The 14,941-nt window shown below is 36.4% G+C and overlaps 1 protein-coding gene across 6 annotated transcripts in view; it reads left to right on the forward strand.

The window, feature by feature from the left end:
• SLC25A12 (solute carrier family 25 member 12) overlaps positions 1-13,665 on the forward strand; it is a 54,658-nt gene extending 40,993 nt beyond the window's left edge. For all 6 annotated transcript variants that reach the window (XM_067299065.1, XM_067299066.1, XM_067299067.1 and 3 more), the window contains 5 exons: positions 6,828-6,968; positions 8,985-9,123; positions 11,400-11,558; positions 11,753-11,843; positions 12,422-13,665. In XM_067299065.1, the coding sequence (XP_067155166.1) occupies positions 6,828-6,968; positions 8,985-9,123; positions 11,400-11,558; positions 11,753-11,843; positions 12,422-12,611 (720 nt within the window). In that variant the 3' untranslated portion in view covers positions 12,612-13,665. The remainder of the gene's footprint in view (positions 1-6,827; positions 6,969-8,984; positions 9,124-11,399; positions 11,559-11,752; positions 11,844-12,421) is intronic.
• The last annotated feature ends 1,276 nt before the right edge of the window (positions 13,666-14,941 follow it).

The following is a 14,941-nucleotide window of genomic DNA, read 5'->3' on the forward strand; positions in this document are numbered from 1 at the left end:
CCACAATTTAGCAGCTTCAGGAATGTTCTTAATTTCTTTGTAGCCTTCTATGGATCATCTAATATCTTACCAATTGATGACTTTTCTGTCTGCACTGTTGCTTAGTTTTGTTGCAGCTCTTTCACTTCTTCCTAGATACCAAAATCTTTATTAGCAAGTCTATAAAGTTTATTTTAAAAAACCTGAAAGGATCAGTTGGCTAAAGCAGCGGCTAGTTAATATGTTAGTATCTCTTCTCATGTTCTGTCCTTTCTCTATGTAGATTCTATTCAGAGTAAAACAGGATAGCAGCTGCATGACTGTATTGGACTTGCTGGGCTGTTTTTGGAACACTGTTGATGACCTTCCATAAATCCCTTTCTGTTGTCACCATGAGGCTTATTTTCTCACAGCTCTTGTCTATGTTGACTTGCGTGGAAATTGTCATGATCTTCTTTCTGGTGTTCATTGTATACCATTTTTCCACAAAATATTATGAGACATAACCAGTTACAGCCAGAGAATTGCCACAAGTAGGCTTAGTCTGTCTCTACATGCATGCAAGATTTTCTGTTTGGAGAATGCTACCTTCCTTCTTCATCTCCACTTGATTCCATTCCTCCTCTCTCTCAGTTAGTACAAAATGATGGGTTACTGTGGGACTGTTTTGCTTTTATTTAAGCCAAAATTAATTTCAGCATCTGGATCTGGGTAGCTTGTTTTTGTGGCTTTTTTCCCTGTTTGACATGTAAATGTCTTGCTAATAGTACACTATAAATAGGCTAAATTAAAAACATTCTTTTCATCTTGTCATAGCACCAGAAGAAATAGCATTACACCCATATGCAGTTCTCAGAGATGTACTTATGCCTCTGACCCTCACTTGCGTGTGTGGCATTGAACCTTCTCCTGCTTAATAGGAATAATGCTCTTTTTCATCATTTCTGGTATGGAACTGTAGTGGATGAGCTAGCCGTATTCTTTGCAGTTTTGTACAGTTTACAGCAGAGGCCTTACTGACTTTTTAAGGCTCACCCTCTTGCAAGCAGTAACAGTGCATTGTGCATGCCACTGTCCTCAGCCTGGAACCAAAAAAAAAATTTGTGAGGAAGTGGAGGCAGCTTGGGAAATATTCCAACAGACCTAACAAATTCTCCTCCTCTTTGGATGGCACTGCCACATCAAAGTGTATGTATGGTGTTACAGTCTTCTAAGACCCACACTTGAGGACAGGTGAAACCTTTGAATTAAGACAGTAGTGATTCAAGAGAACCTGCATGAACTATTTAATATCCTGAGCTCTGCAGCGTTTGCAAGAAGTGTTATACCATGCAGCAGAGGGATGGTGTAGCACCACAGAAAGACCACGTGCTGCTTCCAGAAACAAAAACTCAAGAGACTGGATCTCTTTGGCCAAAATCTTGTTTCTCAGACTCTTCCATTCTTCTCAGTGAACTTCTAGAGGGTATTATTTCTGTCTCAGCTCCTATAATATTGTAGAATATATACTAATAGGCTGTACTGATCACATTCCCAGTTAAAAGCAACATCTTGTATTCTTACAGCTGTGAACAAAGGACTCTTGTCTCTGATGGATGAAGCTGATATTCCCATCTTCCTACCCTCCTGAGAGTACACTAGTTTGTTAGGGATCAACAGCATTTTTCACACTTACACACGTTCAGAGAAAACAATTTATTTCCCTACTGTTATTGTAATTAATTGAATTACAATTCATTTTAATTCAGTGATTAGCCTGCATTCCTGCCTTTGGAGTTCTCAGCTACTGTTAGCTTTGAGTTGCAGGGAGACTGAGCAAGGCTTTGGCAATGCTTTCCTGTAACCTGACAATGGCTGGTGAGGCAGCGAACGTTTCTGATATGGACCATGCTACTCAGAGGAACTTAAATGCATGAGGCATGTGACTACATCATGAAGAGCAAGGTGCTATAGGGTAACTGTTCTTCCTCATTTGGGAAGAAGTATTGGAGTATACACATCTAACAGTATATAAATGATTCACAAGTACCTTTACAGTAGGCAGAAAGATGCTGTGATTTTAAGCTGTAATTCCTCTGAGTTACGTAGGAAAAGATGGATTGCTCCCAATAAGAAAATGTATGTGATGCTTAGCATTTTGAATGGATGAATTCTGTTTCATCTGAAAGATGTTTCTGATTCCTACTGCATGGAGGAAGAAGATGCGAGAAAGACTGGGTCTATGAAACCTTGGAGGTGTAAGCAGTGCATCTGTTGATGATTATAGGTAGGATATGTGTCTGTGTGTGAGTTTGCATATACATACACATAGAGGTCCAAGTTTACCATTGAATATTAAAAAGCTTTATATATTTAAACATTACATCTAAAATCTAATCTAAATATTTTGGTATTTCTAAAAATAATGTTCATATATATTTATACATAGTGTGTGTGCATATATATGCATGTATATATATACATGCACATGTATATAAGATTTCATTATAGTTTATCAGGCAAATATAAACGTGTTAAATATTTCTTTTTGAAAAAAGTTACTTTTTTATTTGACAAACAGAAAAATATAGAATTATAGCTGCAGACTACTTTTATTTCAAAATCTTGAACATACTCTACTTCTTTCCATATGCTTTAAACAGATAAAATTAGAAGCAGAAGGTTTCAACTGCTTTATCTTAACCTCTATTGCAGAAATATTTAAAGTTAGGGACAAAGTTATTGTTTAGTAATAGACAGTAAGCTTACTGTAGGTGCATGAACAACAAGAGCTTTGCCTTGAGAAAGAAGTACAAATTCTTTGATGTTTTTAAGGACTGCTTTAAGTAACATCTTATTTTAGCTGCTTGTATGGGACATAGTTTTGGTCCAGGATGTGGTGGTTTCAAAAAGGAAGGAAGGAAGGAAGGGCTTGAAACAGGCCTCTCCCCCTTTGTGGCATATGCCTCTTGGGTGGAATTGAAAAGGGCAAGAGGTCTCATGTTGCAGGGTCATTTGTGTATTTCCTTCAGCCTTTGGCATGTCATGAGGCGTTTGCTGTGGGATCTCAAACTACATCTTTTCTCTTATAACCTTTGCTGTCAGATTTAGTTCCTTTATTTGCTCCTTGTAGAGTTATTTTACATGACATTAAGGTTAAGTAGAAGCTTTTATTTCTGGTATTTTTGATGTGTATGAATAACCTCCATTCAGAAACAAATTTGTCAAGCTTTTTTAAAGTGTCCGTTGTAATTTATGTGTGAAGGGAGGCTTCTATGGGGGGAAAATCTAGATTTAGTACACTTTCTCCAAAAGAAATTCAAGGACTGCAATGTGTGTGTGTGTGTGTGTGTGTGTGTCTATACGTGTGCCTGTGTATTTAAAATACATAGTTGACAGCTGAGGTAAGTTATTTTGAAAAAGAATGATGATGATGATTACAGATGATTTGCACAGAAGCATGGAGCTTTGCATTGCAACCCTGTACGCTACCGGTTCATTTGCACTTGGAGTTGCTTTGTGTCACTCTTCCCTGCACCCCCTTCTGGGGCACCTCCTGTGCTGCCGGAGAGCCCAGGCAGCACCTCCCTCCTCTGCCTCAAACATTCTTCATCAGATAGGTGACCATTTTAAAACAAACAAACAAACAAACAAACAAACAAACACTGATTTTAAAAAAGTACACAATGAAAAAGTGCATTTTCTTGTGTTACATGTCCTGTGTAAAAGTCAACACTTGGGCTTTGCTTCTTCCTCTTATCTGTACTTGTGATCTATTTAAGGAACTCACTTGTATTCATGCAGTTCCACTGAATTCAGCACAGCTCTTCATGTGAATCAAACTATAGCTGCGTTACTCCTGTGCAGAAAAGTTTGCAGAACTCCAAGCATTGCTATATGAAAAGTCAAGATTTTGGATAGAAGCATATATTGCTAATACACAGTATTTAACAGGGTATCTTGACAGTTATAGCTTCTTTTAAAGAAAGCTGTATGTTAAGAAGTTTGTCAACACTGTGATTATTCAATTTTCAAAGTGTTAATATAACTAAAGAGCTTTTCAAATGGTTTTCTACTGATTTTATAAGCATATGTTAGGGTTTTCCTGATAGTTTATTTTATTCAGTAACCTGTTTATCAAGTCATATTTAAACATTAATATTGTAGTAATATATAATTCTAGATTAATAATATACAATGCATACTATTATGTGTATAAATATATTAGAATGTATTAGTATTACTATTCAATTATTAACATGTTGTGTTTAAAGTCTTATTTGTTAATTTCTGCTTCAGAAGAGGGCTGTTGCTGTTTGAAAGGTAGGCAATCGTGCACCTAGGAAAGGAGAACATTAATTGCAGGAAGATTCAATTCACGGTAGAAAATAGAAATGTTTATGAATTGGCCTATTTGTTGTGTTGTGGGTGTTAGGCAAATACGAAGAGTTATTTTGGCTGCTCTGCAGGATGTGCTTATTTATAACAGATTAAAAATAAAAAATTGAATTTCACATATATGTAGACAAAAAAATGCATATTTAATGGCATAATAGTTGTCTAGGAGGAGTGAATTTCTATTTTAGTGTTGAAATTTGAAGTTATTTGAGTTTTTTTTTTTTAAGGTGCATTGTATTATATAGTAATAGCATTCCACTTAATATTTTTTCTACCACAATTGATAAAAAATTAACATAGGGAGATGTTAAAAATTTGAAATTGTTTTTGTGTTAATGCAACGTGAACAAAAATCAGTTATAGTTTAACAGAACTTACCAGATGAGAATTGTATAAGTTTTATTTAGATTGAAACTTTGCCTGGCAGGACAGTCATTTCATCTTGCATGCATGGGTGTGGATGAACTGAAAAGGAATGGGTGAGATGAAAAGCAAATGGAGTCTGAAGAATGCCTTTGGACACAGGTGGTGTCAGGGGACTGAGCAAACGCAGTGCCATAAGTGCCAGGAGCAGAGCAGGTAGGGTCAGCCAGCTGGTCTGTGACTTCCAGGGATCTTCCTGACAGTTGCAATGCATGTCTGCAAAATCTAGGCTTTGATTTTTCAGAGGGGGAAAGAAATGAAGGAATACAGGGCAGATTAACTATCTAGATTGATTATTTGAGTGAAAAGCCTTGGAGAACTAACTAGTACAGTAAAGATAGTTAACCGAAAGCAGGGGTTGATCTGCCACCGTTTGGGTCAAGGTGCTTTGATATTAAAATCATAACGATGATTTTAAATTTCGATATTGAGTGTTAGTGAAATAATAAACAGGGTTTGCAATAAAAGGATGGCAGTAAGTTTAGTGAAAGTTCAGTGAAGTATCTGTTGCTTGGTCGGGGAAGATTTGATGCTTCACGCCCCACCATCCAGTAGACACTACCCGAGTGCTCCGTCATTCTCTGCAAGAGCTTTGCAATGCTGTTTTGTCTAAAGTCTAAAATAATTCAAGTTACCAGCTTCCAAGGCATGCTTCAGGGCTAATCTCAGTTTATTCTGCCTGCTTTTGGAGAGATGAAGACCATGTTACAGGCAGAGACATGACAGAAAGGATTAGTGTTCATTAGTTCTAAATCAGTTAGCAGAGAACACTAGGTAGGCTGGCCAGGAGGTGGTACAGAGGACACCCACCCACCCACCATCACAGGGTTTATTTCCTGAGCAATTTAGAAGTGGAAGACAACTTTAATTGCAGATGTTCTGCGTCTTTTTTCTTCACTAAAATTTGATGGGTCGGAGGCATAGATCAGGTTTAAGAGGAAGAAATCCAGAGCTTTTAGAATATGAAATGCTTTTTAATTTAAAGTTGGCTATATTCAAGTGGCTATATGCCACAGATTTTAAGTAAATGGCTTTAATTTTTAAATGAACACAGATGGTTTAGGAAGAGAGGAAAAGGGAAGTTTGGAAGTGAAGTAAAATTTAGCTATTTTGTGATGAACTACACATTTTTCCAGACATGAATGGTAGTACCTACAGCGTACCGAAGAGAAACCTAAACATGTCATTTTAAATAGCTTTACATGCTTCTGAAACTAAACTGTCAGACTAAATCTCTCTCAGATCTGAAATGTAGTTCTTTGGAAGTCTTTCATTAAAGTACAGAATCTGAAGCAGCTCTCCAACACTATTGCTAGGGAAAAGTGTGCAAGATAGATAGCCCTTCAACTCTGCTAATAGAAAATTTCCTGTATGTAAAACCTGTCATGCCCAGCTCAGAGGAAGATGTGACTCCTGTTTGTATCTAGTATCATATTTTGAAATGTTACTCTACCTGTTTAGATTTTATATTTTATTTCCAATTAGGACAATTAAAGGCTGCTATACAAATCTCCAAACACCTTTTCTAATAATTTAAAATTACGCCATTAAATGCAAATTTATCTTTCAAACAACATCACCACTAAATGCAAATAACATGTCTACACGTTGGTGATGAATTATTATTGAATAAACATAAGGTCTCTTTTATATGCATTTGATGTTCTAGTAACACAAGTCTAATGATTATTTTAATTTAATATTTAGTATAATATCTGATAGATTTTTACACAGCCTTATGACTTTTAGAAAGTGGTGTCAAGGAAAAAGAGACAAACTGAGTTAATCCATCTCTGTGGAATATAAACATATAAATGTAAAAATTTATGCAAATCAGAATTTCATACAAAACTATGAATTCTGATTTTGGGCTTTTAAACTTCCATGAATTTGTACAAGTACTTTATTAAATATCTCTCCTATATTTTTTTATATGAGAATATCAGCCAGTGCAGTGAGAAATGAAGGCACTCAGCACTTTGCAAGAGCCAACCTGTCACCGTGTGCTCTAGTAACACAATTTACTTTCTTTTTCTTTGGGTTTGCAGGCAGGAGCTTCCCAGGTCATCTTCACTAATCCACTGGAGATTGTAAAGATTCGGTTGCAGGTAGCAGGAGAAATTACTACAGGACCCAGAGTCAGTGCCCTCTCTGTTTTAAAAGATTTAGGCCTTCTTGGTCTTTATAAGGTATGTATTCCTGCTTTGAGTGGCTTCATCACAGCTCTGTTAACTTGTTTTATGCTAAACTTAAAATCATTGAAAAAAACCTGCTTTAAAAACAAAGAAACCTTTTGAATTTGAAAACAATCTCTTCCTGCAGGGCAACCCCTCAGTGGAAAACTGAAGAAAACCCACTTTTATATTAATGGCAGTGGGATACATAAAAATACTCTCCCATTCTATCCTTTGGGCTTTTATACCAAGCTACAGAGAGCCCTGTATTGCAGACCTGCTGGCTTCTAGCACAGATCATTTCATTTGGTGGGGTTTTGTGAAAAGTTTCTTTAGCTTTCCCTGTATGTTTTTCTTACATTTATTTTGAATCTCTGTTATCTCTATCTTTACAGTAGGATATTCTCTTTGTCTTAATAATTTGACGGCAGTGAAACACTAGTGGAGTTTAGTAGGATTCAGATCTTTAAGAAGTTAAGTGGTGGGATTTGTCAATAACAAATTCCACTAAAAAAAGCCCACACTGTACAGTACTCTAGCAGAATGCCAGTCAACAGATTCTTTCCCTGCAGGTATACTTACTGCCATCATTACAGATCAGATGTAATGGAGCAGAAGCTATTAGCTTCCTTAAACAAGGAAAAGTATTTCTTACTGTACCTTTTGCCAGTGCAAGGGGTAATATGTTAAATTCAGCAGTTAGATCAGCTGTGTACTTACAAAACATTGTTTTACCTGATTTGTCCATAGGTCTACAATATTATAAAAGTGTGCAAATTTATCTCTAGAGCTGCAGCTTTTTTTTTTTGAATTCTGTAGATTGGATTCATAACCATTACATTTCCTAAAGATCACAGATGTTTTAGTATGTGGGACAAAAGTATCATTTTTGTGTGCAGTAATTAAACAACTGAGCTTACAAAGAATTCTGCTGATTTTTAAAACTGCATTAGCATTTCTGAATAACTGTAAGAATTCATTTTACAGCATAAAATAACTGACTGAAAATCATCAAAGGAAGGAGTTTTTTTACCAGGTCTTCTTGTTTAGCCCCACACAGGTTTCATAACGTGTGCTACCTGTTCCTCTTAATATAACTCCAAAGGGTGACGGGCCTCAGGTGGGGTCCATTGTGTGGAGGCTGTTGTCCTGGAGTATGGTGGTTGGGAGTTCGGGCAAAGAGTGCTTTTTTTTGTAACATGTATGCCCCCAGGGAATGCAGATGAGATTTTTTGACACATAATCACTTATTTGAGCTTTGTACAGAAGGACTTATTTTAGTTTGTAACAGATTCATGACTGGAGTTACTGGAAGAATGTTAGATATGTTTTATTCAGAGTACTTCCACTTCTTTTACAGCATGTGAAGTTCTGTTGAGGAACTCTTTAATGCCAGGTTTTGGCCAGGATCTACTTCTTACAGTTCTATCATAGGCCTCTGGTTTTGTCTCCATGTTGCTTTCCCTTGTTGAGAGACCCTCATTTTGCAGCCGTTTCCCTCCTGTTGCTAGCCTTTCAGTACAGCTTCTTCAGTCAATCAGATGAAGATCAGTGGAGATCAGAATTGTCTTACATGCTAACTGGTATCTCCTAAATGCTTTTGGGCTTGATGGAAAAAATGACATGCAAGGACTTGCTGTCTTGCTGCTCCTGTGGCTGTGGGTTGTTGTCAGCAAGGCATAAGGCATAAGGACAGACCTTTGCTATTTTCTACAAGTCACATTTGGACATGCCATGTGTAAAAAATATTTATCTTAGGTACTGATGTCAGAATTGATGTCAGGTATTGCTTACCAGACTTAGAAATGAACCTTGAATATTCCATATTCTAGAAACTGTTATATTAGATGTGCTTTATTTTTTCAAGGTTCAACTCTACATCTTCTGTTTCCTAAGACATTTTATTTTCTGTGTTATTCACCCAGCAGATCAAGAGAGTTGGTACTTTGTGGGCTTAGGCTGCTTGCTGGATATCAATTTGAACCTTATTTACATCATTTGTTTGTATTATGTCTCTTTTCTGTGTGACAGGGTGCCAAAGCATGTTTCCTCAGAGACATTCCCTTTTCTGCAATCTACTTTCCTGTTTATGCTCATAGTAAACTGATGCTTGCTGATGAAAATGGCCATGTGGGAGGGTTTAATCTCCTTACAGCTGGTGCCATTGCAGGTAATTTTGCAGAATGTTTTCTAGAAGTAATTTTTTCTTTTAGTAAGTAATATTTAATATTCATTTGGTAGCCTCATATATAGGAAAGGTACTGTACCATTGTATCTGATTTAATCTAAATTTGATCACTGTTATCCTTAGTGGGAGGCGATGTAATTTTGATGAGAGCTAATTACATTTGCATAATGTGGATAAACAGCGTAATGCAGCTCAGCAACTTGTAGTCAAATTTGATCTGTCTGTCTCAATGGGGTTTTACTTGTTACTGTGCTCTCTGACTTGAAGGCTAATTTGAATCTTTGATGAACATAAAATGAGGTATGATAAGAGCTAAGACGAAAATGACTTATCTAGTTTAGGGTTCCTGAATAACTGGGAAGAAACTTAGTTCAAAGGTAATTGCTGAAAATAGAGCATTAGTTTGTAAAGAAGCTAAGGTTAAAATATCATACTGTGAAATTTAAAATATTTTAACGACTTCTCAAAAATGCTTAGTATAAACAGAATATATATCTGTGATAAAAGTTGTTTTTACTGAGCAGTAAGTGGTAGGAATTGTAGTGATGGATATTTAAAAATGTGGATGCAGATAACCAGATTCTACGCTGCTGAGTGCAAGTAAGTTCACTATGATAAAAAACAGTTAGCTGAAACCTCTCAATCCTGAACCATTCGGTGCTGGCTTCTGTGTAGTTTAGACAGACCACTGGGCTAAACAGACCTTTTGCTACTAGTTACAGCTGTAAGGAATTACGATGGATCTGTGGATCATGAGCACTCTGTATGTAAAAAGCAGTTTCCCATCTTGGACTTGAAACAGAGCTTGTTTGCTCCTGCTCTTTGCCAGTTGGATACTTTCCTTGTGTCAGAGGGAAAGGGAGAAAACAACTAGGAAACTAGTAACAGATATGTAGCCCTGTTTAGTCTCAAGTAACACAAATCTGTCAGAAATGGGAAAGATTTTTAGCTCACTGTACTCGTAAAAGTACATAGAAATATTATTGTTTGACTTGAGTCTCATAGTAAAGACTCACTGTTTTTATTTTTTTGGTCTGCAAACTTCACAGCTTTTTTTAATTGGTTTGATTAGTGTTTCTGAATCATTCAGATACTATGTGAGGAACCCTATTAAAAATGTCTGTATATCTTGTAGGCCCATTTTTATACGTTGTACAGGAATTTGCCTTTCTAAACTGCAAATTTCAAATTCCTGATTGCTCAATCTATTCCTGTTACGCATGCCCAGCAGGGAAGAATACAGTACGCACGTATCTGTCTGCAAAGTAAAGTCTGCATATGGTTGCTATTAGTGTATGGTTTGTAGGCTTAACTACATTGCTCCTGTTCTCCTTTAAAACCTTCTGAATTGATCAGCAACACTTGCAAGAGTTCATGATCATCTATGCAAATCACTGGCTTTTAAAACTTTTCAGTCAACATTAATCAAAAGTTCAACAAAATTCTAAATGAATTTTGAAATTCTAAGTCAGAAGATGGTTTCTCTTTTTAGGAGGTTGAAATTTTTACAGCTGAACCCTGTAAGTATTCAGAAATACCTCAGATGACACCCACAGTTATATACTGTGGAGTACATTTCTGAAAACTTTCCCCAGTCCTTTGACTAGAAAGCCAAGAGTGGTGCCCTGGAAGTGGAGCTTCGTTCTTTCATCACTGTTGTCTAATATCATGCCGTTAGTACTAAGCAGACTTGTAAAACAACGGTCAGTGTTCTCTGTCTTTTTTATGTCTTGCCTTTTGAAGTAAGCAGCATCTGTTCTCCTACAGAACAGTCCAAACAGCAGTACAGAAACATTTCTGTGGAACAGGCTCTCAGGTTCCAAAATCAATCATCATCTGTGTAATTTTCAAAATATTTTGTAGGATATTAAAAAATACAGCAAGGTTGCACCACTGACTTCTATCACGGATATCATTCTTATTACATATATAGCTTATGTGTGGGTTTAAAAATGCCTCTTTTACGTATTTGAAATTATTGTTAATGACACACCACTAGGAGATGTTGAGAGAATGACTCTGGTAATAGTTTTTATTATTTTCTTTACCATCAGCTATAGCCTTTAAATTTAGAAGAAACACAAAAGGATTATACTAAGAACAGTTTATATTAGTGTCAAATGTAAGAACTTGTGTTTTTAGTAATCTTTAATTCTTACAAAAAAGATTGAAGTTTGCAGTTGTATTTTTCAGTGTTAGAAGTGTTTCATCTTTTATGAGATTCTTTGTGCAAATTAAATGTGGTTTTCTTCTAAAAGGTGTGCCTGCTGCTTCTTTGGTAACCCCTGCTGATGTCATCAAGACAAGACTGCAAGTGGCAGCTCGCGCTGGTCAAACAACATACAGCGGAGTTATTGACTGTTTTGGAAAGATTCTTAGGGAAGAAGGCCCTTCTGCTTTCTGGAAGGGAGCTGGAGGTGAGAAATGCACTCTAAATATTAAGACTGACCCCCAAATCTATGAATTAATGCTTGCTTTGCTAAAGACTCAGATTAGAGCAATATTTAAAAGGTCTGATTCTGAAAACTGTAACTTAATATTTTGTTGTAAATGTTTAGCTTTTCCTGAGAAACTCTCTTCTGTGTTTGACGTGATTTGTAATATTTAACAGCTCGCGTGTTCAGATCTTCACCCCAGTTTGGTGTTACTTTGGTCACCTACGAACTTCTGCAGAGATGGTTTTATGTTGATTTTGGAGGACTGTAAGTCAAATATTTGCTTTTTAACTTGCACAAAACATCTTTCAAGTATAAAAATCTTGGTTTTTCCATGCATGGGACCATTTAAACGTGGTGGTTCTGAGTAGTGCTACTTAAAATTTTATTATACTATGCAAAAAACAACTCCCCCCATCTTCATATCATTTAATAAAAGGAAACTCACTTGCATGCTACCTCTATACAAATAAGGAACTAAAAGTCACTTTCATATTTTAATACGCTACATAAAATTTGTGTTTCTGGTGTTGCAGGGTATATTGTCCCTCTCATCAGTGTTACTGGAATTTAGAAAAAAAGTAGTTCTGGGTACTTCAAATAATTTACAAAGCTATTGGTAAAAGTGTAATTTCAGTTTAGGCCTCAATTTCCTGTTAAGTAGAGCTCTTAACCAACCTTACTGGATGACAGAAATTAATGACTTACTTAAAGTCAACTTTAATGATCTTGCACACTCAGACAAAAGCTTTAAGTGGCTTACTCTAGATTTTGTAATGTTATTTAGGCTTAAAAAACAATTTAAATAAAGCAAAGGTGTTTTTTCTTCTTCTTTCTTCAAACAGTAAACCTGCTGGATCAGAACCTACACCAAAAACTCGAATTTCAGATCTTCCTCCTATTAACCCTGAGCACATAGGTGGATACAGACTTGCTACAGCTACTTTTGCTGGTATAGAAAATAAATTTGGTTTATATCTTCCAAAATTTCGGTCTCCTGGTATTGCGTCAGTTCAACCAAAAAGTAGCAGCTGAATCCTGGAGAGATGTTTCAGTCTAACAAAGTGATGCAGTGGAAAAAAAGCACAAGAGTGGGACTGTATTTGTCCAGTCAGCTGTATGTTGATCTAGCTGAACTGAGCTTGCAAATCAAATTATTCCTTTCTAATATTAGTATATATACATACATTTATTTGTTTATAAACTAGTCATTTGCACACAAGAAACTGCCTGATTGATGCTTTGGTTCTCTGCCTTGTTTTTAACCAGTGGCATGAATCTGTAGCCTAGACTTTGCCTTGCACAGCTTGCTTTTAATGTAACTGTACATATTGTACATCTCTGTACAGAGACATCATGGCATCTATCTATATACATTTATATAATGGGTATTGCAGTTTGAAATAGTTTGAAATGTACAGAATGTTCTGAAGGTGTTTTGTTAAGAATCATGTGACAATAAAATATTTGAAAACATTTAAGTCAATTCACTTCTTTGTATTTATAGAAAAGTTGTCCAGTATGCTTTTTTTCCCCCACAGATTAAGGATCATAGATTAAAGGTTAAGATTAGATGCAACCATCTAATGAATGTACAGTACATATGTAGCCTTTGAAGGAATGCATTCCACTCTTAGCTATTTACCACAAAGGTATTAAAATCATGAAGACTAGTGAATATTAGCTGGAAACTGAGTGAACAACTGTGGACTAGTCTTGCTGTTGATGTGGATGTGCCTGGAGATGCATTTGATCTCCTGCATGATCTAGGAAACCATTCTGCCTCTATAACTGTAGTAAAATGACCTCCAATGGAAGTATAATCCTCCCTGGTTTTGGTCTTGAAATCCCTAAGAACTACATGATTTGGAAACAAAGGCATAGGGATCCAGGTAAGGAAAATAAGGAATTACAAGCAGCTTTCCATGCTGAAGCAAAAGTTGAAAGCATTCTCTTTATTTATAGATTGTTTTACCATGGAGAGACAGGTTATTCTGGAAAAAACATGCAAATGAGAATTTCTAGATAGAGCATAAATTCCAGTTGAGTGGTATAATCTAATGCTAAGTAGAAAGAGAAGAGAAAGGCTTATTTTATGTTTTGGCAGACATTTTCTCTCTTTATTGGGTGTAGTTTTTAAATCCAATGTCAGAGGAAACAGAGACATCTAGATTGCTACAGTCCCATAGCAAGAGAAAGTCATACTACCTTTACAGCCAGAAAGGGGATGGGTGGGTTTCTAGCCTTGCTTACTCAAGTATGATAATCTCCAATCATCTTTAGTTTAGCATGTTTCTTTCAGCGTTAGACACCCTGGAGCTCAGTGTACCTCAGCAGTATAAACTGGTTTGTGGTTGTTATTTTTCCGCTCAGGACAGCAGGTCAACACAGACTTTTAGGTAGTTATGAAAAAACAGGTTTTTGAAAAACTGAATACTACAAACTACAAACACAACCAAGCCTTCCTTCAGCTCTAGCCTCCAGGCAAGATGAAGAATCTTTTGCTGCTGTACAGTATTTAATAATCTAGAGATTACAGTACATTAAACTCAGGACTTTGATCACTAGTCTGTTACAAGCATATAACTCCATTAAAAGGCTTCCTGTCCTCATTCTTCTTTTCTGTTAAAAGAATTACCTGTTTTACGCAGTTTCCCTAAAAACAGGCTTCCCAGGAACTCTCACTCCCATATCTGCCTATTTTGTTCTGCTCTCTTCTAAAGAGATACAGAAATGCTAGGTACCCACTGGCATTTAATCTTTGTCACAGCTTGTTGACTGACTTGCTCAAGGCCTTAGGAGACTTTACAGTGGGAGATAACATTATATTTCTTACAGCTCCAAAGCAGCGAGTGGATAGTGTGGCTCCTGGGATGGTCATTTACAGTATCCAGCATCACTGCTGGTCCCTCCTTAACTTTGCAGATACAATTTTTACAACTTTTTTTTTTTTTTTTTAAACCTGTGCCTACCTATTTTATGAGGAAGGAGGACAAGGGAGAATCAATACAAAATATGTAGTTTTCATGAAAGCTACAAAAAGGCTAGAATTCAGCTAAAGCCTTATCTTACATATGACCTATGTGTTTATGTCCATCGAAAGAAAGTCTTATCTACTGATTTCTGAAAATGTAAGTCTGAAAGAAGTATTATGAAATGGGAAAGTCTCAACCCCAGAAAGATAACAGAACATTCTGTTCATTAAGGATTCCTGTGCCCAAAGGGTAGAAGTCATCACATGATGTGCTTGTTCTTTATATAGTTCACATGTTTCTCAACTGAACAGATAGATAGCTGCTGTCATAAGGTTGAGGAAATCATACAAGGCAAATGTCAAACTGAACAGCATGACTTTGGATTGAAAA

This window comes from Apteryx mantelli, chromosome 6 (assembly GCF_036417845.1).
Source record: "Apteryx mantelli isolate bAptMan1 chromosome 6, bAptMan1.hap1, whole genome shotgun sequence".
Lineage (NCBI taxonomy): Eukaryota > Metazoa > Chordata > Aves > Apterygiformes > Apterygidae > Apteryx > Apteryx mantelli.